The sequence below is a fragment of the Carassius gibelio genome, chromosome A25, assembly GCF_023724105.1.
Source record: "Carassius gibelio isolate Cgi1373 ecotype wild population from Czech Republic chromosome A25, carGib1.2-hapl.c, whole genome shotgun sequence".
Lineage (NCBI taxonomy): Eukaryota > Metazoa > Chordata > Actinopteri > Cypriniformes > Cyprinidae > Carassius > Carassius gibelio.
This window is the reverse complement of record NC_068395.1, coordinates 7,168,184-7,191,548: the sequence shown is the minus strand read 5'-3', so window position 1 is coordinate 7,191,548 and position 23,365 is coordinate 7,168,184. Positions and strand designations below refer to the sequence as shown.

The 23,365-nt window shown below is 40.3% G+C and overlaps 2 protein-coding genes across 2 annotated transcripts in view; one reads left to right on the top strand and one right to left on the bottom strand.

The window, feature by feature from the left end:
- The first annotated feature begins 464 nt into the window (after positions 1-464).
- On the top strand, positions 465-15,935 carry LOC127946887 (fibroin heavy chain-like). Its single transcript, XM_052543710.1, has 11 exons — positions 465-660; positions 2,050-2,184; positions 2,768-3,772; positions 5,210-5,502; positions 5,597-5,740; positions 11,903-12,128; positions 13,588-13,722; positions 14,339-15,286; positions 15,323-15,358; positions 15,473-15,640; positions 15,677-15,935. Exons 1-11 carry the CDS (start codon positions 546-548, stop codon positions 15,787-15,789), a joined length of 3,318 nt encoding a protein of 1,105 aa, XP_052399670.1. The 5' UTR covers positions 465-545; the 3' UTR covers positions 15,790-15,935.
- A 5,597-nt stretch (positions 15,936-21,532) lies between these two features.
- Positions 21,533-23,365, bottom strand: part of LOC127947299 (liprin-beta-2) — a 38,814-nt gene continuing 36,981 nt past the window's right edge. Inside the window, exon 27 of the transcript XR_008151268.1 lies at positions 21,533-23,243. The gene's annotated coding sequence lies outside the window, so the exon portion shown is untranslated. The remainder of the gene's footprint in view (positions 23,244-23,365) is intronic.

The following is a 23,365-nucleotide window of genomic DNA, read 5'->3' as shown; positions in this document are numbered from 1 at the left end:
TTTTAGGAGGAGTAAAACTGACATTTGTGCTTTTAACAGCCAGATGTATCTACACTAGCTATATATATATATATATATATATATATATATATATATATGCATTGAGGCTATAGAGCACACTCATTTCTGAAACAACCTCAGTATTTAATTCTGAGCAGTTTTCATTATCAGTAGCTCATTAGACGATAGCACAGAGTTTTATGTGGCAGTAGACGCTGTACCTGCTGACCACTGCATCTTCATTTTGCAGTTGATAGTGTTACCATAGAAACACACAATCCTCTTGTAATTAGACTATCTTAATTATTATGACATGGCGTGAAAGCACTGCAGTCTTCATATTGTTCAACACCTCAATCAAACACATCTGAACAAGCTAATCAAGATCTTCCAGATCAGGTGAGTTTGATCAGGGTTGGAGTTGACCTGATCTCCTTGGCTCTTTAAAACCCCATTTTTACAGCAATTTCTATTGCAGTCACATTATTATTTGTGTGCATTGTTGTCCACACCTCAATTCAGTGCATTTTCTAGTAGGGATCATTATGAGATCGCAGGTTGGGACGATGACAGCTCGATTGTACTTCTCATTGATTGCTGTATTATGTTGTCTTTCTGGATACTTGAGCCTAACAGATGTTATTCAAGGACAAACTGCAGGTGAGAAAATCTGTTAACTTGTTAAAGAAATACAAAAAAATAAGGGATTAAGGTATTTTGAAGCTAACAGTTTAGGGATGAGTATTCGGTTTTGAAACCCTTTTGATTTGCCGCAGTTCAATGTAAGCTTTGTATTAAGGTTGAAGACTCCTTGTGTAGTCCCTGATTTGATAAATTGCACTCCTGGCCTCCCCCAGTGATCCTCTAGTACAGGGATCCTCAAATCTGGACCTAGAAATCCACTTTCCTCCGGAGTTTAGGCCTAACCTTTATCAAACACATGAGCATGCTAATCGATGTGTTTAGGATCGTTAGAAAATCACAGGCATGTGACTGATCAGGGTTGGAGCTAAACTCTGCAGCACATCGTACCTCCAGGGCAAGACGTGTGGCTGGTTACTGTCTAGTGATTCTAATGGTCATGCTGACCCAACGAGGTCGTTTTCCTGATCGAGACCGCTCTGGAGGACATGCATGATGCTTTTGTCTAAAAGCCTGTCTGTTTCCAGCGAGTTTAATGATTGATGCTAAGGGTCCACAAAATAAACCCCTGTGATGCATTGAATTCAATGTAAGCTTTAAGCAGAGACCATTAAAACTAAGGTATTCCTATTAAAACTAACATGAGCCAAAACTTAAATACAAGTTCTTAATAATCACAAAATTAGGACTGTCCCAGAATGAAAGTCTTACCATTTGGGATTTAAGACCAATCTCAAATGTATTTATTCATTACAACACTAGCTACGCAAGTTAACCCTTAATCGGGATGTGCATGAGTTCTCTGAGCTCACGGTTACCGTTAATGTAAACCATGATTGGTAACGATTAGCCTATGTGTGAGGCTTCTTTTTGCTGACTTCAAAACGATAGGAGCTTTAATGCTTATGCTTAATGCGAATGGACCGGATTAGTAACGGTTAAAAAATGCAGCATTAAAATGCAAGCTGAGTACCAGTCAAACTCGGACAAATTGTGTGCTTAAGACTTATAGAGGTAATCTGCAGGAAGTGCAAAAAGATGTTTATCAGTGGGTCACGTGTTCACTCATAATTAAGAATTATGGTGTTCAGAACATGAGAACTCTGTTGCACTTAAGAATCTTCCAAAACTCTTGGAATTTATAAAGTTGTTCAAGATTTGTGAATCCGGTCCCTGCTTTGGTTTGCCACATCACTAAGAGCAAAAAAAAACGATGCTCATTTTCTCAGAAACCTGCTAGAAAAGGCTTCCCAAAACAGTTATTGGTTTAATTTTTCACATTTCCTTGGTTGGTAGATGGGTGGGGCCTGATTGTAGTTTTTGACCTGGAAAAGTAAGATTTTTCTTGATCTCACTAAGTGAATGGAAGTGCCCTCAGTGATGCTCTTTGACATGTCTTTATAACAGCAAAGCCAGGAGAGTGTCCACCTCAAACATCTGGAAGCTTGTTTAATGGGTCCTGTAACCGTGACTCTGACTGTCCCAACGATGAGAAGTGCTGCGGCAATGGAAGTGGACATTACTGTACAGCTCCTTATACAGGTATTGGTCATCGTTTTGGGATGATTTTGCCTTTATCAAAAGTCTTTCAATTTAAATATTGGATAAGTGACTTCTGGTAGCCAATGCTGAAAAAGAGCACAATGAATCTTCCCCCAAAGGGGTCTGTTTTTGTTTTTGTTTTTTTTTGTTTTTTTAGCTCTGCCCACAGGTGCATAGCTATTTGTTCTCTCCAGCGCTGTAAAGCTGATCTAATATTTACAAGGGTCCTAATTGCCATATCTTAAGCATCCTTTTGTTCCGCAGATGTTTTCCTCTGGCTTTTTCGTTTTTAATCCAACATCTGTCGCTCGTCTAATGTCCTTTCTATGCACTGAGTGATCTCTCCTCCCCATTCATGAGTAGACATGCCCCTTACTGCTGATTGGCTACAAGTTTTTGCCACTCTGGCCAACTTGGCTTTCTAAAGCATTTTTGAAAGCGCATAGCCCACCTTTTAATCCCTTTTGGATGGCTTTACAAAATGGAGTAATTTAAATGTACGCTGTAGGTAAAATTTGTTATTGTTTGTTTCTGTATATTGAAGTGGCGTACAGACTAACTGTTGCTATCTGTGTCCATGCAGTGAAGCCGGGTCAGTGTCCCAAACCGAAGAGCGTTCAAGAATGTGCTGACCTCTGTTTCCATGATGGCCAGTGTCCTGACACACAGAAATGTTGCCCAACCATCTGTGGCCATGTATGTAGTGAACCAAGTGATCAGCAAAGTGATCAGCAAAGTGATCAGGGTAGTGGTCAGGGAAGCGGCCAGGGTAGTGGTGAAGGTCAGGGAAGCGGCTACGGTCAGGGAAGCGGCTACGGTCAGGGAAGCGGCTACGGTCAGGGAAGCGGCTACGGTCAAGGTCAGGGAAGCGGCCAGGGTAGTGGTGAAGGTCAGGGTAGTGGTCAAGGAAGCGGTCAGGGAAGCGGCTATGGTCAAGGTCAGGGAAGCGGCTACGGTCAGGGAAGCGGCTACGGTCAAGGTCAGGGAAGCGGCTACGGTCAGGGAAGCGGCTACGGCCAAGGTCAGGGAAGCGGTCAGGGAAGCGGCTACGGTCAAGGTCAGGGAAGCGGCTACGGTCAGGGTAGCGGTCAGGGAAGCGGCTACGGTCAGGGAAGCGGTTACGGTCAAGGTCAGGGAAGCGGTTACGGTCAGGGAAGCGGTCAGGGAAGCGGCTACGGTCAGGGAAGCGGTTACGGTCAAGGTCAGGGAAGCGGTTACGGTCAGGGAAGCGGTTATGGTCGAGGTCAAGGAAGTGGTCAGGGAAGCGGTTATGGTCAAGGTCAGGGAAGCGGTTACGGTCAGGGAAGCGGTTATGGTCAAGGTCAGGGAAGTGGTCAGGGAAGCGGTTATGGTCAAGGTCAGGGAAGCGGTCAGGGAAGCGGTTATGGTCAAGGTCAGGGAAGTGGTCAGGGAAGTGGTCAGGGAAGCGGTTATGGTCAAGGTCAGGGAAGTGGTCAGGGAAGCGGTCAAGGTCAGGGACAGGGAAGTGGTCAAGGACAGGGAAGTGGTCAGGGTAGCGGTCAGGGACAGGGAAGCGGTCAGGGATGTGATCGTGGACTGGGTCGTGGATGTGGGAGACGTGGTAATTGAAGTGGTCATGGGCATTTTGCATAATACTTGCAGGAGATCTGTTCAATTCAGTGCTCTATTCATATGGCACGTTTTCCCTGTTTGCTTAAACCGTTTAGAAAGCTTTCGGGTCTGTCTCCCCAGCAGCCTCAAATAAAAAAAATTTCTGAAGAGTTGGTGTCTGGGTGTGTTTTTTTTTTTTTTTTTTTTTTTTTTTTTTTTTCCAATCCGATTCAATAAACGGTGCACTCAAACTCAATGTTTGGTTAGATTAAAAACCCTAGTGACTGGAGTCTGTTCCGCAAAATGAACAAATCTGAGTAATTTCGTTCATTTTAGCAAAATGTAATCTTACACATTACTTCCCAAACATGTCTAGTTGATCACACTACAAACAATACAAAACTAATGCTATAAGATACAGAAGAGATTATTTTTATTTTTTTAACCTGGGTCTTCAGTCTATGATTACCTCACCTTGTCTGAAAAGTGTTTGGGTTCAAGTCATTCCTTAATCATGTGACAGCCCCATATGCTAAACCAATGCAGTCCAAGCCGGAAAGAGAACGGAGTAGTTCATCGCACGAGTCTCTCGGGTCGGGTTCATTCCTTATTCACGTGAATGATTCATTCGCTATTTCTGTTATGGTTTCTTCAGGATCTGTGGCGTTTTATAAATAAAGCCATGTTATAAATAAAATATTGATTTAAATTTTGTCTTTTTGACTGTCTCAATAAATAAACACTAGGCTATATAATAATCCAAGCCTACAATACAAAGTATAGCCTAGTTTGTTCATTTTTAATCTCTCGGACATAAATCAGATAAGGTCAAAATAATATAAAATAATATCAAAGTGATTTCACCATATGGACAAAATTTAAAGCATAATGACACTCAACATCCCTGGTGAGTCGGTACAGTCAGCAGCTGTTAAAGCCGAACCCCGGGCAGCGGTTAACTAACCCGGAAAACTCCGCTTGTCTGAGCTTGGGCGCGTGGAACCCTGGAGGAAATTCCACCTAAACGGGTCTTTGGACCTTCTACTGCAACCAGGACCATCTCCAGTCGTCTTGACTACGTCTTGCCACTGGGTACAGATGTGGCTGGTCGAGAGAGTGAGGTTGAATACTGCGCAAATCACCCTCACTTAAATCCAAGTTTTCTGTGCAAGTCATGGCACTTTTTCTTACCATCGTCATCATCCAAGTCCTGTGGCGATGGGTGAGCGACGAAGCAGCAGACACGGATATGCTGGAAGCTGTAGCCGCAAACCTGCATGCAGGTGGCTCAGGATATTGTTCGTTCCCTCACTGGACCGAAGCAGCAGTGAAGTCCGGCAGCACACTGAGTGACTGAGCAGCCCTATTCAGGATCACACTGCTCACCTCCGTAGGGAGGAAAGGGTTAGAAAAGGTACCCTAAACATTGTCTGCTTCAAAACATCCTCGCCAGCCTACCGCAGCTGGCGGGATCCCGTATTAAAAAATAAAGCGAAAAAGACCAAAGTGAGACCACTCACTGTTGGCGCCTGGAATGTGTGCACCTTGATGGACACATCTGGATCAAAAAGACCTGAGAGATGCACCGCCCTCGTGGGCAGAGCCAGATATAATGTGGATGTTGCTGCCCTTAGTGAGACCCGACTGGGCGATATTGGACAAGTAACTGAAGTGGGTGCAGGTTACACATTCTTCTGGAGTGGACGAGGCCAGGAGGAGAGGCGTGATGCTGGTGTTGGTTTTGCAGTAAAAAAATCACCTGGTCAACCAACTGGCAAGCCAATCCAAGGGGATAAACGACCGTTTAATGACCTTACAGCCCCACCTATTTGGTAAAAAGGCGGCCACCATCATCAGTGCCTATGCCCCTACCATGACCAACTCTGACGAGATCAAAACCAAATTTTATAATGACTTGGAAGTCATTATTGCTGCTACAGCCAGCTCGGATAAACTTCTGATACTGGGTGATTTCAACGCCAGAGTTGGAAGTGACCATCAATCATGGAATGGAATCATAAGTGCACATGGTATTGGAAAATGTAACAGCAACGGTCTTCTACTGCTGCAAACATGCTCTGAATTTGACCTACTCGATATTCCAACTATCAAAGCGTAAGAAAACTTCATTGATGCATCCTCGTTCACACCACTGGCACTTGATTGACTATGTCATCGTGAGGAGGAGCAACCGGCACGATGTCAGGGTGACCAAGGTTATGTGTGGTGCTGAATGTTGGACTGACCATTGTCTCATTATCTCCAAACTTAACATCCGGATTAAGCCTAGCAGACGCATAAATGAGGAGGCAATTGCGAGATTGCCTCAAGTTGAAATAAACCATTCATTGGCTGTTTTACCATCCATTGAGGAAATCAGCAAAGCCATAACACTTCTCTCATCAGGCAAAGCTCCAGGGTCCGATGCCATTCCAGCAGAAATCTACAAGGCTGGAGGGCCTTGCTTAGTCGAGAAACTGACCGACCTCTTCCAGGCTATGTGGATATTAGTAGCCATTCCCAAGGAGTTCAAGGATACTACTATAATCAATCTATATAAAAGGAAAGGCAAACGACAGGACTGCGACAACCATAGAGGCATCTCCATACTATCAGTCGCTGGCAAAATCTTGGCAAGAATTCTTCTGAACCGCCTAATTGTCCATCTAGAACAGGGTCTGCTACCTGAGAGTCAGTGTGGTTTCAGAAAAGACCATGGAACCACTGACATGGTATTTACTGTTCTGCAGTTACAGGAGAAATGGCAAGAACAAAATGTTGATCTATATATAGCTTTCATTGATCTAACAAAAGCATTCGACACAGTCAACCGGGAGAGCCTATGGAAATGATGGAAATCATGGCTAAGTATGGGTGTCCAGACAAGTTCAATGGCATTGTGCGCAATCTTCATGATGGCATGATGGCCAGCGTCAGAGACAAACAAGAACTCTCTGATCCGTTCCCAATCACAAACGGGGTGAAGCAAGGCTGTGTTTTAGCACCAACGCTCTTCAGCATGGATTATCTGCCATGCTGCAAGACTCATTCCAGAATTACAACACTGGGATTAACTTCATCTACCGTTATGACAGTGGGCAGCGCAAATCTACCAAGGAAGGACATGTGCCTGTACCTCAGAGCTCTATATCCTCCCTGACCTGTCCAGTGTGCATAGCGCTTTTTACAACACAAATCATTGCAAATAAATTTTATGAAAAACAAATTTTCTACAATATTTAGTAGTAGCTTATTCAGTGGTGACTGTCAATTTCTGTACATATGGCAGAAGTGTACAGAAAAATCAAAGACTTAATCAAACAGACGATGACCACTATTAACGCAAATTATATTATGTGATATAGCAAAATTTGGTAGATCTGTGTTGTAAGAACACACCACCATATGCAAACGTTAGGAATAAGTAAATGATGATTTAACCAGACCACAGTGGGATCTGCATTTAACAGTCAAGGTTATTGAACAATTTATGTGCTGTATGAGTAAAGTAGGGTAGGGGTGTTGGGAATTAAAGTGCTTGCAGTATCCTTTAGTTAAATGTATAATACATATAAAATTTATTTTATAAAAAAAGACCATATACAGGTCCTTCTCAAAAAAATTAGCATATTGTGATAAAGTTCATTATTTTCCATAATGTAATGATAAAAAATAAACTTTCATATATTTTAGGTTCATAAAATATGCACACCAACTGAAATATTCCAGGTCTTTTATTGTTTTAATGATTTTGGCATACAGCTCATGAAAACCCAAAATTCCTATCTCAAAAAATTAGCATATCATGGCTATTCATGGAATAGGTTCTCTAAACGAGCTATTAACCTAATCATCTGAATCAACTAATTAAAGTGAAAGTGACATTCAGCCAAGTATGGTGACCCATACTCAGAATTCGTGCTCTGCATTTAACCCATCCGAAATGCACACACACAGAGCAGTGAACACACACACACACACTGTGAGCACACACCCAGAGCAGTGGGCAGCCATTTATGCTGCGGCGCCTGGGGAGCAGTTGGGGGTTCGATGCCTTGCTCAAGGGCACCTAAGTCGTGGTATTGAAGGTGTAGAGAGAGCTGTTCATGCACTACCGGCCCGAGACTCGAACTCACAACCCCTCGATTGGGAGTCCAACGCTCTAACCATTAGGCCACGACTTCCCTAACGCTAAACACCTGCAAAAGATTCCTCAGGTTTTTAAAAACTCCCAGCCTGGTTCATTACTCAAAACCGCAATCATGGGTAAGACTGCCGACCTGACTGCTGTCCAGAAGGCCATCACTGACACCCCCAAGCGAGAGGGTAAGCCACAGAAAGAAATTTCTGAACGAATAGGCTGTTCCCAGAGTGCTGTATCAAGGCACCTCAGTGGGAAGTCTGTGGGAAAGAAAAAGTGTGGCAAAAAACGCTGCACAACGAGAAGAGGTGACCGGACCCTGAGGAAGATTGTGGAGAAGGACCGATTCCAGACCTTGGGGGACCTGCGGAAGCAGTGGACTGAGTCTGGAGTAGAAACATCCAGAGCCACCGTACACAGGCGTGTGCAGGAAATGGGCTACAGAGAAGCAGCACTGGACTGTTGCTCAGTGGTCCAAAGTACTTTTTTCGGATGAAAGCAAATTTTGCATGTCATTCGGAAATCAAGGTGCCAGAGTCTAGAGGAAGACTGGGGAGAAGGAAATGCCAAAATGCCTGAAGTCCAGTGTCAAATACCCACAGTAAGTGATGGTCTGGGGTGCCATGTCAGCTGCTGGTGTTGGTCCACTGTGTTTTATTAAGGGCAGGGTCAATGCAGCTAGTTATAAGGAGATTTTGGAGCACTTCATGCTTCCATCTGCTGAAAAGCTTTATGGAGATGAAGATATTGTTTTTCAGCACGACCTGGCACCTGCTCACAGTGCCAAAACCACTGGTAAATGGTTTACTGACCATGGTATTACTGTGCTCAATTGGCCTGCCAACTCTCCTGACCTGAACCCCATAGAGAATCTGTGGGATATTGTGAAGAGAAAGTTGAGAGACGCAAGACCCAACACTCTGGATGAGCTTAAGGCCGCTATCGAAGCATCCTGGGCCTCCATAACACTTCAGCAGTGCCACAGGCTGATTGCCTCCATGCCACGCCGCATTGAAGCAGTCATTTCTGCAAAAGGATTCCCGACCAAGTATTGAGTGCATAACTGAACATAATTATTTGAAGTTTGACTTTTTTTGTATTAAAAACACTTTTCTTTTATTCGTCGGATGAAATATGCTAATTTTTTGAGATAGGAATTTTGGGTTTTCATGAGCTGTATGCCAAAATCATCAGTATTAAAACAATAAAAGACCTGAAATATTTCAGTTGGTGTGCAATGAATCTAAAATATATGAAAGTTTAATTTTTTTCATTACATTATGGAAAATAATGAACTTTATCACAATATGCTAATTGTTTAGAAGGACCTGTATATTATTAGAACATGCTTTAAAAGTTCAGTTTCAGTTTACAATTGTGACATACAATGTCATAAAATTTTGATCTGAACAAAAAATGACATCTTAATAACAATTAAAAAGTGCTTACAGGATTCCTAAAGAAAACAAAACCATTATAAAACAATAAAATAAATACAGCTGTCGAGCCTTTCCACTTGGATTTCACAGGTTTGCTTTTTGTATTCAAAATGTTTTGCTTGGAATCACAGAATCCACGACACGAGCACTGCCCCAACTGCACAAAACAGTCCCAAAATGAGAGACAGCTGCAGGGGCAATGCGCTGTGACCCTACCGCTCGCCTCGGGTGAGCCCCTCTTCACATGGGACATCCTCGCCATGGTCCAGTGGTGGACGTTATCACAAAAGCCCTAATGACGGCACAATTCAGCTTTGTACACGAACAGGGACAATTTTCAACCTTCATTACTAACAGCGATATTAATGCTGACATAAGCTAATACCCATAATAATGACAACACCCTAATAACCACCAACTGTTTGATTACCAGCAGTCTTCAAAATATCTTTTAAGTTCAATATAAGAAGCAACTCCTACAGGTTTGGAACGACATGAGGGTAAGTAAATGATGACAGAATTTCATTTTTGTGTGAACTATCCCTTTAAGACTCGGAGTGAGTCTGTTTGCTGATCAATGGAAACCCTAAATGAAAGAGCTGAGTGAGATATGTGGAGGAAATTTTTAAGCAATATTATTTTTTTTTGGCCATTTTTTCTTGATGACCGTGAAAAGAACTAAAAATATGACATTTTTGATCATACAGATAAAAATAAGATGATATATGAAACTGCAAAGGGTCTACTATTATTTGCGTATAGTCATAAAACAATGTGCTTTTCTAAATCTTCTTCTCTGTTTATAAAGAAACAACTCTTGCTTTTGGACTGACAAATACATACAAAATATGTCAAAATGCCCATCTTGGAAAGTGTGATCGAAAAAAACTGTTAGTTAAGTGTGAAATAAACAGTTGAGAGAAATCAGATGTGTATCATTATAATGGATGCATTGTCTTTTAAAGGCACCGGTGGTAACAGCGAGAATCAAAGGTTACTTCTTCTTTCTTTGCATGAACATTTGGGCAGCATTATGCAAATCTCCCCACATTGGACATAGACGTGGAGGCATGTTAGAATGAGCCATTTTAGGAGGGTGTGGATGAGTCCTAACTTTTATAAAGTTTATCTCTTTGGGTATCTCTTTGTAACACTCAAAAAAAAAAGCTAAAATTTAAATTGCATCATTGGTGTAAAAAGGCCTTTTGTATTAATCTGATTGATGTGCTTGTTTATGCAACGTATATGATTTTTGTATAATAACTGAATAATATTTCAATTCCCAACAAGACTGTTATAATAATCATAGGTAAAAAGGTTAAATAAATGAATTGATATTCATTTTGATGGTAACCTATCCCACGACAAACAAAAAAACAAAAACAACAACAACAACAAAAAAACCTCTACAAATGTATTCAGCCTCCTCGTCTATGGGATCCCGTGTTAAAGGAGAGACCATTTTTGTCACTTTGACCATGTCTGCATGATGAAAATATGTTTAAAGAACGTTCACTGCAAAAAAAAAATGCTTTTCTTAGAATTGTTGTCTTGTTTCCAGTCAGAATATTCTTAAATCAAAATGCTTTTTTGCTTATTTTGCTAATTATCTGCCAGTACAGTAAGAAATTCAAAATATGCTTGTTTCTGTTTGAATTAAGATAATTTTTCTTACCTTATGGCAGACAATTTTACATTTTACGTAAACTGTACTTAAATGCACTTGTTTTCCCCCGAGGAAACTAAATACCTTATACAATTGTAAAAATTTCATCTACAGAAACTGCATCTCAACGTCAGATATTTGTACTCCGTAAGAAAATAATTTTTGCAAAGTGAATGAGGTATTTAAATATCGCTTACGCTTTTGGGAGGAGACCGCAAGAAACTCTGGATTTACGAAGAAAACCTGTTCCCGACCAGGTTAGGTTCATAGAGTAAGTTATCACAGAAACTGACTCGGAGTATGTTACTGAGTAAGTTACCTCTTTTTCAGAAACAGTCATGAGTATCCCTGCTTTCTCTGGTTTGACAAACCTCCCATTCTGAAATGGAAAACCCAGAGTTTCCCCTCATTTCAGGGTTAACATACTCAGAGTTTTCACTTCATCTCCAAAAAATGTTTATATATATTATATATAATGAATGTATATATATATATATATATATATATATATATATATATATATATATATATATATATATGTATGCATTGAGGCTATAGAGCACACTCATTTCTGAAACAACCTCTGAAACATTTCTGAAACAACCAGTATTTAATTCTGAGCAGTTTTCATTATCAGTAGCTCATTAGACGATAGCACAGAGTTTTATGTGGCAGTAGACGCTGTACCTGCTGACCACTGCATCTTCATTTTGCAGTTGATAGTGTTACCATAGAAACACACAATCCTCTTGTAATTAGACTATCTTAATTATTATGACATGGCGTGAAAGCACTGCAGTCTTCATATTGTTCAACACCTCAATCAAACACATCTGAACAAGCTAATCAAGATCTTCCAGATCAGGTGAGTTTGATCAGGGTTGGAGTTGACCTGATCTCCTTGGCTCTTTAAAACCCCATTTTTACAGCAATTTCTATTGCAGTCACATTATTATTTGTGTGCATTGTTGTCCACACCTCAATTCAGTGCATTTTCTAGTAGGGATCATTATGAGATCGCAGGTTGGGACGATGACAGCTCGATTGTACTTCTCATTGATTGCTGTATTATGTTGTCTTTCTGGATACTTGAGCCTGACAGATGTTATTCAGGGACAAACTACAGGTGAGAAAATCTGTTAACTTGTTAAAGAAATGCAAAAAAAAAAAAAAAAGGGATTAAGGTCTTTTGAAGCTAACAGTTTAGGGATGAGTATTCGGTTTTGAAACCCTTTTGATTTGCCGCAGTTCAATGTAAGTTTTGTATTAAGGTTGAAGACTCCTTGTGTAGTCCCTGATTTGACAAATTGCACTCCTGGCCTCCCCCAGTGATCCTCTAGTACAGGGATCCTCAAATCTGGACCTAGAGATGCACTTTCCTCCGGAGTTTAGGCCTAACCTTTATCAAACACATGAGCATGCTAATCGATGTGTTTAGGATCGTTAGAAAATCACAGGCATGTGACTGATCAGGGTTGGAGCTAAACTGCAGCACATTGTACCTCCAGGGCAAGACTTGTGTGTCTAGTGGCTGGTTACTGTCTAGTGATTCTAATGGTCATGCTGACCCGACGAGGTCGTTTTCCTGATTGAGACCGCTCTGGAGGACATGCATGATGTTGCTTTTGACTGCGAGCCTGTGTGTGCAGCCTGTTTCCAGAGAGTTTGTTAATGGATGCTACGGTCTACAAAATAAACACCTGTAAATTCAATGTAAGCCTTAAGCAGATAATATTAAAACTTGGGTATTCCTATTTAAACACACATGAGCCAAAACTTGAATACACGTTAATAATCACAAAACTAGGACTGCCCCAGAATTCTTGAATCCCAAACAGTAAGACTTTAATGAATTTATTGGGTTATTTGAAGTGTATCTATTCACTACAACGCTAGCTACGTAAGTTAACCCTTAATCGGGATGTGCATAAGTTATCTGAAGAGCTCCCGGTTATTGTTAATGTAAACCATGATTGGTAACCATTAGCCTATGTGTGATGCTCCTTTTTGCAGACTTCAAAACTCCATAGGAACTCTAAAAATGAGTCGGATAGGAGCTTTAATTTTATAAATGCAATGGTCTTTGGCCGTATTCAGTGCATGAATGGACTGGATTAGTAGCAGTTCAAGAACGCTGCATTAAAATGCAAGCTGACTAGTCAAACTCCCACAAATTGTGTGCTTGATTTATAGGGTTAATCTGCAGGAAGTGCAAAATGATGTTTATCAGTGCTTCTCGTGTTCACTCATTAAGAATTAAGGTGTTCAGAACATGTGAACTCCGTTGCACTTAATCACGAACTTCTTGGAATTTATCATAAGTTGTGTTTAAGATTTGTGAATCCGGCCCCTGCTTTGGTTTGCCACATCACTAAGAGCAAAAAAACCGATGCTCTCATTTTCTCCGAAACCTGCTAGAAAAGGCTTACCAAAACAGTTATTGGTTTAATTTTTCACATTTCCTTGGTTGGTAGATGGGTGGGGCCTGATTGTAGTATTTGACCTGGAAAAGTAAGATTTTTCTTGATCTCACTAAGTGAATGGAAGTGCCCTCAGTGATGCTCTTTGACATGTCTTTATAACAGCAAAGCCAGGAGAGTGTCCACCTCAAACATCTGGAAGCTTGTTTAATGGGTCCTGTAACCGTGACTCTGACTGTCCCAACGATGAGAAGTGCTGCGGCAATGGAAGTGGACATTACTGTACAGCTCCTTATACAGGTATTGGTCATCGTTTTGGGATTTTGCCTTTATCAGAAGTAGGTTTGAATTAAATATTGGATAAGTGACTTCGGGTAGCCAATACTGATTAAAAAAAAAAAGTCCCTTCCCCAAAAAGGGTCCTGCCTCTATTTTAATAGCTCTGCCCACAGGTGCATAGCTATTTGTTCTCTCCAGCGCTGGAAAGCTGATCCAACATTTACAAGGGTCCTACTTGCGTTATCTTCAGTATCCTTTTATTCCGCAGATGTTTTCCTCTGGCTTATTCGTTTTTAATCCAACATCTGTCGCTCGTCTAATGTCAGTGATATGCACCAAGTGATCTCTCCTCCCCATTCATGATTAGACATGCCCCTTCCTGCTGATTGGCTACAAGTTTTTTGCCACTGCCCAACTTGGCTTTCTAAAGCATTTTTGAAAGTGCATAGCCCACCTTTTAATCCCTTTGGATGGTTTTAAATGCAGGATGGCTTTACAAAATGGAGTAATTTAAACTTACTCTGTTGGTAAAATTTGTTCATGCTTGTTTCTGTATTTTGAAGTGGCATACAGCCTAACTGTTACAGTTAGTCTGTATAGACCTACAGACTAACTGTTGCTATCTGTGTCCATGCAGTGAAGCCGGGTCAGTGTCCCAAACTAAAGAGTGTTCCAGAATGTGCTGACCTCTGTTTCCATGATGGCCAGTGTCCTGCCGCACAGAAATGTTGCCCAACCACCTGTGGCCATGTATGTAGTGAACCAAGTGATCAGCAAAGTGATCAGCAAAGTGATCAGCAAAGTGATCAGCAAAGTGATCAGCAAAGTGATCAGCAAAGTGATCAGCAAAGTGATCAGCAAAGTGATCAGCAAAGTGATCAGCAAAGTGATCAGCAAAGTGATCCGCAAAGTGATCAGGAAAGCGGCCCGGAAAGTGGTCAGGGAAGCGGTTATGGTCAAGGTCAGGGTAGCGGTTACGGTCAGGGAAGCGGCTACGGTCAGGGAAGCGGTTATGGTCAAGGTCAGGGAAGCGGTTACGGTCAAGGTCAGGGTAGCGGTCAGGGAAGCGGCTACGGTCAGGGCAGTGGTTACGGTCAAGGTCAGGGAAGCGGCTATGGTCAGGGTAGCGGTTACGGTCAAGGTCAGGGTAGCGGCTATGGTCAGGGAAGCGGCTATGGTCAGGGTAGCGGTTACGGTCAAGGTCAGGGTAGCGGTTATGGTCAGGGAAGCGGCTATGGTCAGGGTAGCGGTTACGGTCAAGGTCAGGGAAGCGGCTATGGTCAGGGTAGCGGTTACGGTCAAGGTCAGGGTAGCGGTCAGGGTAGTGGTTACGGTCAGGGTAGTGGTTACGGTCAGGGTAGCGGCTATGGTCAGGGTAGCGGCTATGGTCAGGGAAGCGGCTATGGTCAGGGAAGTGGACAGGGAAGCGGACAGGGACAGGGAAGCGGACAGGGTCAGGGTAGCGGTCAAGGTCAGGGACAGGGAAGCGGACAGGGAAGCGGTCAAGGTCAGGGACAGGGAAGTGGTCAGGGACAGGGAAACGGTCAGGGACAGGGAAGCGGACAGGGTCAGGGACAGGGAAGCGGTCAGGGACAGGGAAGCGGTCAGGGTAGCGGTCAAGGTCAGGGACAGGGAAGCGGACAGGGAAGCGGTCAAGGTCAGGGACAGGGAAGTGGTCAGGGACAGGGAAACGGTCAGGGACAGGGAAGCGGACAGGGTCAGGGACAGGGAAGCGGTCAGGGACAGGGAAACGGACAGGGAAGCGGTCAAGGTCAGGGACAGGGAAGTGGTCAGGGACAGGGAAGTGGTCAAGGTCAGGGACAGGGAAGTGGTCAGGGACAGGGAAGTGGTCAGGGACAGGGAAGTGGTCAGGGTAGCGGTCAAGGTCAGGGACAGGGAAGTGGTCAGGGACAGGGAAGTGGTCAGGGACAGGGAAGCGGTCAGGGACAGGGAAGCGGACAGGGAAGTGGTCAAGGACAGGGAAGCGGTCAAGGACAGGGAAGCGGTCAGGGTAGCGGTCAAGGTCAGGGAAGCGGTCAGGGATGTGATCGTGGACGGGGTCGTGGATGTGGGAGACGTGGTCATTGAAGTGGTCATGGGCATTTTGCATAATACTTGCAGGAGATCTCTTCAATTCAGTGCTTTATTCATATGGCACATTTTTCCTGTTTGCTTAAACTGTTTGGAAGGCTTTCGGGTCTGTCTCCCCAGCAGCCTCAAATAATAAAAAACTATTTGGAGAGTTGGTGTCTGGCACTTATTTTTTGATTTTATTTTTTGTTAAAATCAGATTCAGTTAAGGGTGCACTTGCACGTAATGTTTGGTTAGATTAAAAACACTAGTGTGATTGCTGTTAGTATGGTACATTTGAGTGTAAATGCTGGCATCCAAACTCTGGTACGCACACCAAACAAGTGGATAAAGATCACTAAAAAGATGGGTCTCCGTCCACTTCCAAACAAACTCTGGTCCAGTTTGAATGCAACAGACAATACCAAAAGAGTAATGACAAGATGTGACCAATCTGATGACATGGTGTAACCAGTGTTGGGAAAATTCAAACTCATACAAACCAATTCATGGACAAAACTATTTTTCGTATGGACCTGACATAAAAAAGGTGTAAATCTTTAATTTGGGGACATGCAAAATAATTAAAAGTTCTCTCCTGAACTGCACCTTCGAGTCCATTTTTCTCCAGTCTCTTTATTTTGCCCCGTTATCCATCTCATGACTTTAATACTCAAGATTGAACAAAAATTATACTTTAAATATATTGTACTATTGTAGAGTATTGCATAGAAAAATCCTAATACTGTACACGTATGGAAGCATATGGGTAGCATTATTCAATTTGGGATGTAATATGCAAAATGACAATGCAATATGTAAAATGGCAATGCATTTCTGTATATACATTTCCATTTTCCAATACATTTGTGCAACGTTTGGTGGAAAATGAAAATTAAATTACATAATTTTCATTTGCCATTTACTACACCAGTTTTAATATGTAAAATGAATATTAATTTTAACGCTTTATAAGTTGCAAAATTAAAATGAAAATGTATTACAGAAATGATTAGATATGTTAAAGCAAAAACTGTGGCAAAATGATCATTTAAATGCTATTTTTCTTAATTGCATTAACACTCACAGTCAAGACACTTACGATTGCATTTTCATTCGGTGTCCCGCAATGAATGTAGCAAAATTCAATGTGCACATTGAAAATGCATTCCGAGCCGATCACGTGTCCCCGCCCTCGCGCCACGTCAATCATTGTGTGAACAAGGCGGGGCTTGCAGAAGGTCAGAGACTCAAATCTCAAGAAGAGGATTCAATCAAGTGAGACAACATGGACAAGACAGTTGGTCCGTGTATGTTTTGATCATTTCGGTTTATGGCTTCAATATTTCATTCGCACTTGTGGGCGGAGCTGAAACGCTGCTTTCATCTGATTGGTCGAATCGGGTCGGTTTTCATCTGACAGCCTTCAGCTCGGTCTTGTCATTCTTTCAGGCAGAATAAGAGTCAGTGCGAGTGAAGCACTGAAATGTCTGAAACTACGCTCACTGTTAATTAGCATAATATTTGAATCAGATGTAGCTGGGCACATAATTCGTGCTGCTGAGACCTGCAAATTATTTCTAGGTTGAAGTATTGTATGAATATTGTCCCACTGATAAATACAGTGCAAATAGTTCTGTCCCTTTGGATAACAGTGAAGTGGAAATTAAAATCAATAATAGACTGAACAGTTCCATGTCTGTAACATTTACCACTCTCATCTTTTAAGTCATAAGGCACTAGGTATGTGTGTGTGTGTGTGTGACATTAATAAATAATTGTAAAAATGAATATAGTTAGATTTCTAAATAAAAATAGTAAAATTAGCTCTATGCTGCTCAGTGCTCCTGTAGCCTACCCCAGAGCGCCCTCTCGCGGCTGTAGTCGGTAATGTTTTCTCTTGGTCTTGAATAAATGTGACATATAGTCCAGTGCGACTTATGTATGTTTTTTTCCTCGTCATGACGTATTTTTGGACTGATGCAACTTATACCGAAAAATACAGTTAACATTATTATTATTATTTATTATGAGAGTAATTGACACAGACTAGAACTTTAATGTTTCACCCAATTCAGCTCATATCTTTAGACTCGTCCGACTCGTGTTGCTTGTATAACTGGCCAGACAATATTCATACAATACTTCAACCTAGAAATAATTTGCAGGTCTCAGCAGCACGAATTATGTGCCCAGCTACATCTGATTCAAATATTATGCTAATTAACAGTGAGCGTAGTTTCAGACATTTCAGTGCTTCACTCGCACTGACTCTTATTCTGCCTGAAAGAATGACAAGACCGAGCTGAAGGCTGTCAGATGAAAACCGACCCGATTCGACCAATCAGATGAAAGCAGCGTTTCAGCTCCGCCCACAAGTGCGAATGAAATATTGAAGCCATAAACCGAAATGATCAAAACATACACGGACCAACTGTCTTGTCCATGTTGTCTCACTTGATTGAATCCTCTTCTTGAGATTTGAGTCTCTGACCTTCTGCAAGCCCCGCCTTGTTCACACAATGATTGACGTGGCGCGAGGGCGGGGACACGTGATCGGCTCGGAATGCATTTTCAATGTGCACATTGAATTTTGCTACATTCATTGCGGGACACCGAATGAAAATGCAATCGTAAGTGTCTTGACTGTGAGTGTTAATGCAATTAAGAAAAATAGCATTTAAATGATCATTTTGCCACAGTTTTTGCTTTAACATGTTAGACATATCTAATCATTTCTGTAATACATTTTCATTTTAATTTTGCAACTTATAAAGCGTTAAAATTAATATTCATTTTACATATTAAAACTGGTGTAGTAAATGGCAAGTGAAAATTATGTAATTTAATTTTCATTTTCATTTTGCACCAAACGTTGCACAAATGTATTGGAAAATGGAAATGTATATACAGAAATGCATTGCCATTTTACATATTGCATTGTCATTTTGCATATTACATCCCAAATTGAATAATGCTACCCATATGCTTCCATATACACGAGTCATGTTTTTCCCTTACAAATTTACCATGCTTTTATTAGCCTATATAAAAGTACAGTTACCTTGTTTTTTTTTTGCAAATGGATTTGTATTTTTAAATTTGTAAAATTTTACATTTTTGGTTACAACAGTTAAACAATAGTAACCATTTTCACTGGATTTATAGTAAAATAATAAAACGTTAATTTTCGTAAGGGTTGTGTTGTTGTCTGTCGTAGCTTCCCCAAAAAATCTGATTATTTTTCTGCTAAATTACTACTGTAACATTACAACAGATAATAATGATGTCCTTTATATAGTATTTTGAGTGATGACTGATGAGCAACGTGCTGCTGCTTGATTAAATAAACAGAAAAACAAAGACAAAAAAAGCACCTTTACAGATGAAACTGACCTGAATCCCTGAACAGTAGTTCTGCTTCTCTGCTCCAGCTGTGCGCTTCCACAGTCCACTCTTTTCTCTCTCTCTCTCTCGCATTGATTACTCGTCGTCTGATCCAAACCGTTTGGCGGAGGCGCGGAGAGCGCGCGAGACATGACTAACAGATTTATTAGAGATTTAATTATCAAATGGCGGATTCGCTAATGATCGCTTTAGTACATTCGGCAGGAAAATATACAATAATGATATTAAAATAGCGGGCCAGATTGAGGAAGCTGCCAGGCCACCGGGAATTGTACCGGTTCTCCCGGTGTCCAGTCCACGACTGATTTCTACTGACACACAGAACGTGCAGGAGTCATATATTGCATTTTGGGGGCTTGATATTCAAAGACACTAGTCCATGTCATGTTTTGATTCAAGTGTACTGACCTTTGATTTATCCAAAATGTGGCATATTCCGTCCGCGTTAGGCATTCCGTTTTTATGACTGGATTCTACAAACCAGACTGTATTTCCGCATCCCGAAAATTATTAGGGCGTATGTCTCAGAATAGTCAGTGCAATTTGGGAAAGAAATCAGTTAAATCTGTATGTGGATGTGTGTAAATATTCAAATGTAATCCCCTTTGTAATCGTTAAAAATTCCATAATTAACTAATTTATTTACAAATTTTTTCTTAGTAATTGTAACTAATTAGTTACATTAATTTTGTAATTAAATTACGTAACGCCGTTACATGTAACTAGTTACTCCCCAACACTGGGTGTAACAAATGCCAAATCTGGCAATATGTTGCTATACTGTCAGCAAGGTTATGTATTGGGATATTTCTTATTTTAGGAATAGGATATTTTTAGGAAAGTTGTCATTTAAGAACTCAATTCAAGTTTATTTTTAATTAAGTGATTTTCTATTTGTACGTGTGGCAGAAGTGTCCGGGAAAATCAAAGACTTAATCAGACAGACGATGACCACTATTAACAGCAAATATGTGATGCAATCAAACTTATAGCAAAATTCGGTAGAACGTTGTAAGAACACTACACCATATGCAAACCTTAGGAACGAGTAAATAAAAATGATTTAACTAGACCACAGTGGGATCTGCATTTGCAATCAGTCCTGGTAACACTGCACAAAAATAGTCCAATAACCTTGAATGAGTAAAGTAGTGTAGGGGTGTTGGGAATTAAAGTGCTTGCAGGATCCTTTAAATATATAACACACAAAATATATTTTATAAAAAGACCATATATTAGAACCTGCTTTAAAAGTTCAGTTTACAATTGTGACACACAATGTCATAACCTTTTAATCTGAACAAAAAATTACATCTTTATAGGGCTTGGGTGCCGCGTTGCATTCTGCAAAAAATCGTCACTTAAAGGTCCTATGACATGAAAATTTCCCCTTTGAGGTTTTTTTTTTTTACATTAATATGAGTTCTCCTAGCCTGTATATGGTGCCCAAGTTTCTAGAAATTTGAATCGGTGTAAATTGAGATTTTTCTATCTTTCTCTGCCTTTTGAGAAAATGGAAGCTCAAACGTGCTGATCTTGAATCTCCTCGTTGTGACGTTGTAAGGAGAATTGTTACCTCCCCTTTCTCTGCTTTGCCCGCCCAAATATTTACATATAATTCAGTCGCAATGTCAGCACAGGCGTTAAAAACAGACTTTTATGAAATGGATTCGACAGCCCCGCCAAAAACAAAGATGCCAATCAAACAGTGGTTGCCATTGACTTCCATGGTATATATTTTTTCCTAATATTGAATTCAATGGCAACCACCAACTGTTTGATTACCAGCAATCTTCAAAATATCTTTTAAGTTTAACATAAGAAAGCAACTCCAACAGGTTTGGAATGACATGAGGGTAAGATGAGGTAATTTTTGGGTGAAATATACCTTTAAGACTTGGAAACCCTTAATGAAAGAGCTGAGTGAGATATGGGGAGGAAATCTCTAAAAAAATATATATATATTTTTATAGTTTTTTTTTTATCTTTTGATCCTATCCAAGTTTGTTCTGTCTATTGGTTTTGTTTTGTACTTGTCATGCTTTAAAACTCAGTCATACTAAAGTTTTTATAAGGCAAAACGTGTCTTTGCACTACAGTATATACATGTTTTGCAAGATGTTGGTTCATAAAAACAAGTGTACAAAAAATAAGGGAAAAAAAGTAGCTGAAGCATAATATGGAGATTTACTTGTAAATATAAAGATGCATAGCTCTGACTAATTTTAAACTGTAATAACCAACTGGGGTCGAAGCCAGCACTGGTGTGGTCCATCTCCTATTTTCTTGATGACTGTGAAAAGAACTAAAAATATGACATTTTTGATCGTACAGATAAAAATAAGATGATATATGAAACTGCAAAGGGTCTACTTTTATTTGTGTATAATCATAACAAAACAATGTGCTTCTCTAAAATAAAGAAACAACTCTTGCTTTTGTACTGACAAATGCATACAAAATATTTCAAAATACTCATCTTGGTAAGTGTGTTCGAAAAAACGGTTAGGTAAGTGTGAAAAGTAAACAGTTGAGAGAAATCAGATGTGTATCATTACGATGGATGCATTTTCTTTAAAAGTGACCGTGCCTAATTTAAAAACTACTTTGGGGCGTTATAATAGAACTTTAATAAAACATAAAAGTAGATAAATAAATTGTATTATTAATAAATTACAAATATAGCTCTAGAGACAGTTACCTATGGTTATGATTTTTTTTAATACAGTTGTCTGATCGACTTTTTTAGTCTCAAGCATTCAGAAATCACTCAAAATAAATATAGGCAGTTTTACTGTAATAAAACCATGGTTACTTTTGGTAAGGATTGTGATGTCAACGTTTTTGTTGAAAAAAAAAAAAAGAGGCTGTAACATTCCTATCGCAATTAGGTGGCCTAAATTTAAATGGATATTTGAGTTAAAGGTTTGGTCATTATTAACCAAGGTTTTGATCGTCCCATAAGTGTAACAACAGCAATTATCTGGCCTTTGATGCCCTTTGCAGGCACATAGGCTAACGAAAATTGTTTATTTTGTATTACCAACATTATGTAGGCTATTTTATTCAGTGAAACCATGATTATTATTAACCAATCATTATTGTCTCATTATTTATATATAATACACTTTAAGTCATGAAAACTAAAATATTAAGTCCTATGCGTTGGTGGTAAAATTATTACCAACATAAAACATGTTACTAACGTCAACAGTCAAAGGTAAGGAAAGGGGAATCTCTGCTATTTCTGCAAAACTAAAGTAATTTGTTGTTGATTAATGAAAGGCTGGTGCATGTTGGCTGGATTATTGAATTCGAGATTAGTCTGCTGATTCCATCTTTATTTTACCTGATAAACTAATTATTTAATCCTAAAGGGGTTAAAGGCACAATATGTAAGTTTTTTTTTTTTCTTTTAATTAAAATATCCACAAAAAACAAAACAAAAACATATATTTTGCTGACTTGCATATCCCAAATGTTTTGAAGAATGTCTAAATCCAGAGAAATGAGCATATTTTACTAGTGTATCTGAACTAATTTTTGACCGTGTCCAGAGTGTCAATGTGTCGCCTGCCAATGACCTCACAATCCCTCAATTTCAAGTTTTGTTTTGAATAAAACATATGGAAACTCCAAAGAAACTTTAATATGTGGTGCGTTTTAATAGACCAGTGACCACTGCACAGAGTAGCATTATAAGAGAACCTGGGCCACCATCTGGATATGGGGGTTCTTGCTCGGCTGATCCCAGACCCAATTGGCACCCAGCCGGATCTTCTATTCTGGGGTCATTGCCGTGCAGTTGAACATGTCGGTAAGATTGCTGCTGTGCAGGATGAAGTAGTTCATCAGAAAGATGTCACTTAGGGTTGAAGGACTTGGGTGGAACTTGTTCTCCGGTTCCCTGAAAAGCAGACACTCCTTTGTTCTGGATGAGGTCTGGCGAGGTTGTTTTGTTGGGTTTAGCCCATAAGGTTCTGAAAATGCTGGTTTTGGCTTACTGGAGATCTGTTTGCTTCAGTCCAGCCGGTCTAGTTCAAAGTGTGGTTTCCCTTATAAACTGGAAATATTGATAGATAATTACACTACTGCATTTTCAATTTACTGTTTCTTCAAACTTTTCTATAACTCACCAAAAGTCAGATTCAAAATATATATATATATATATTTTATAACAATTTA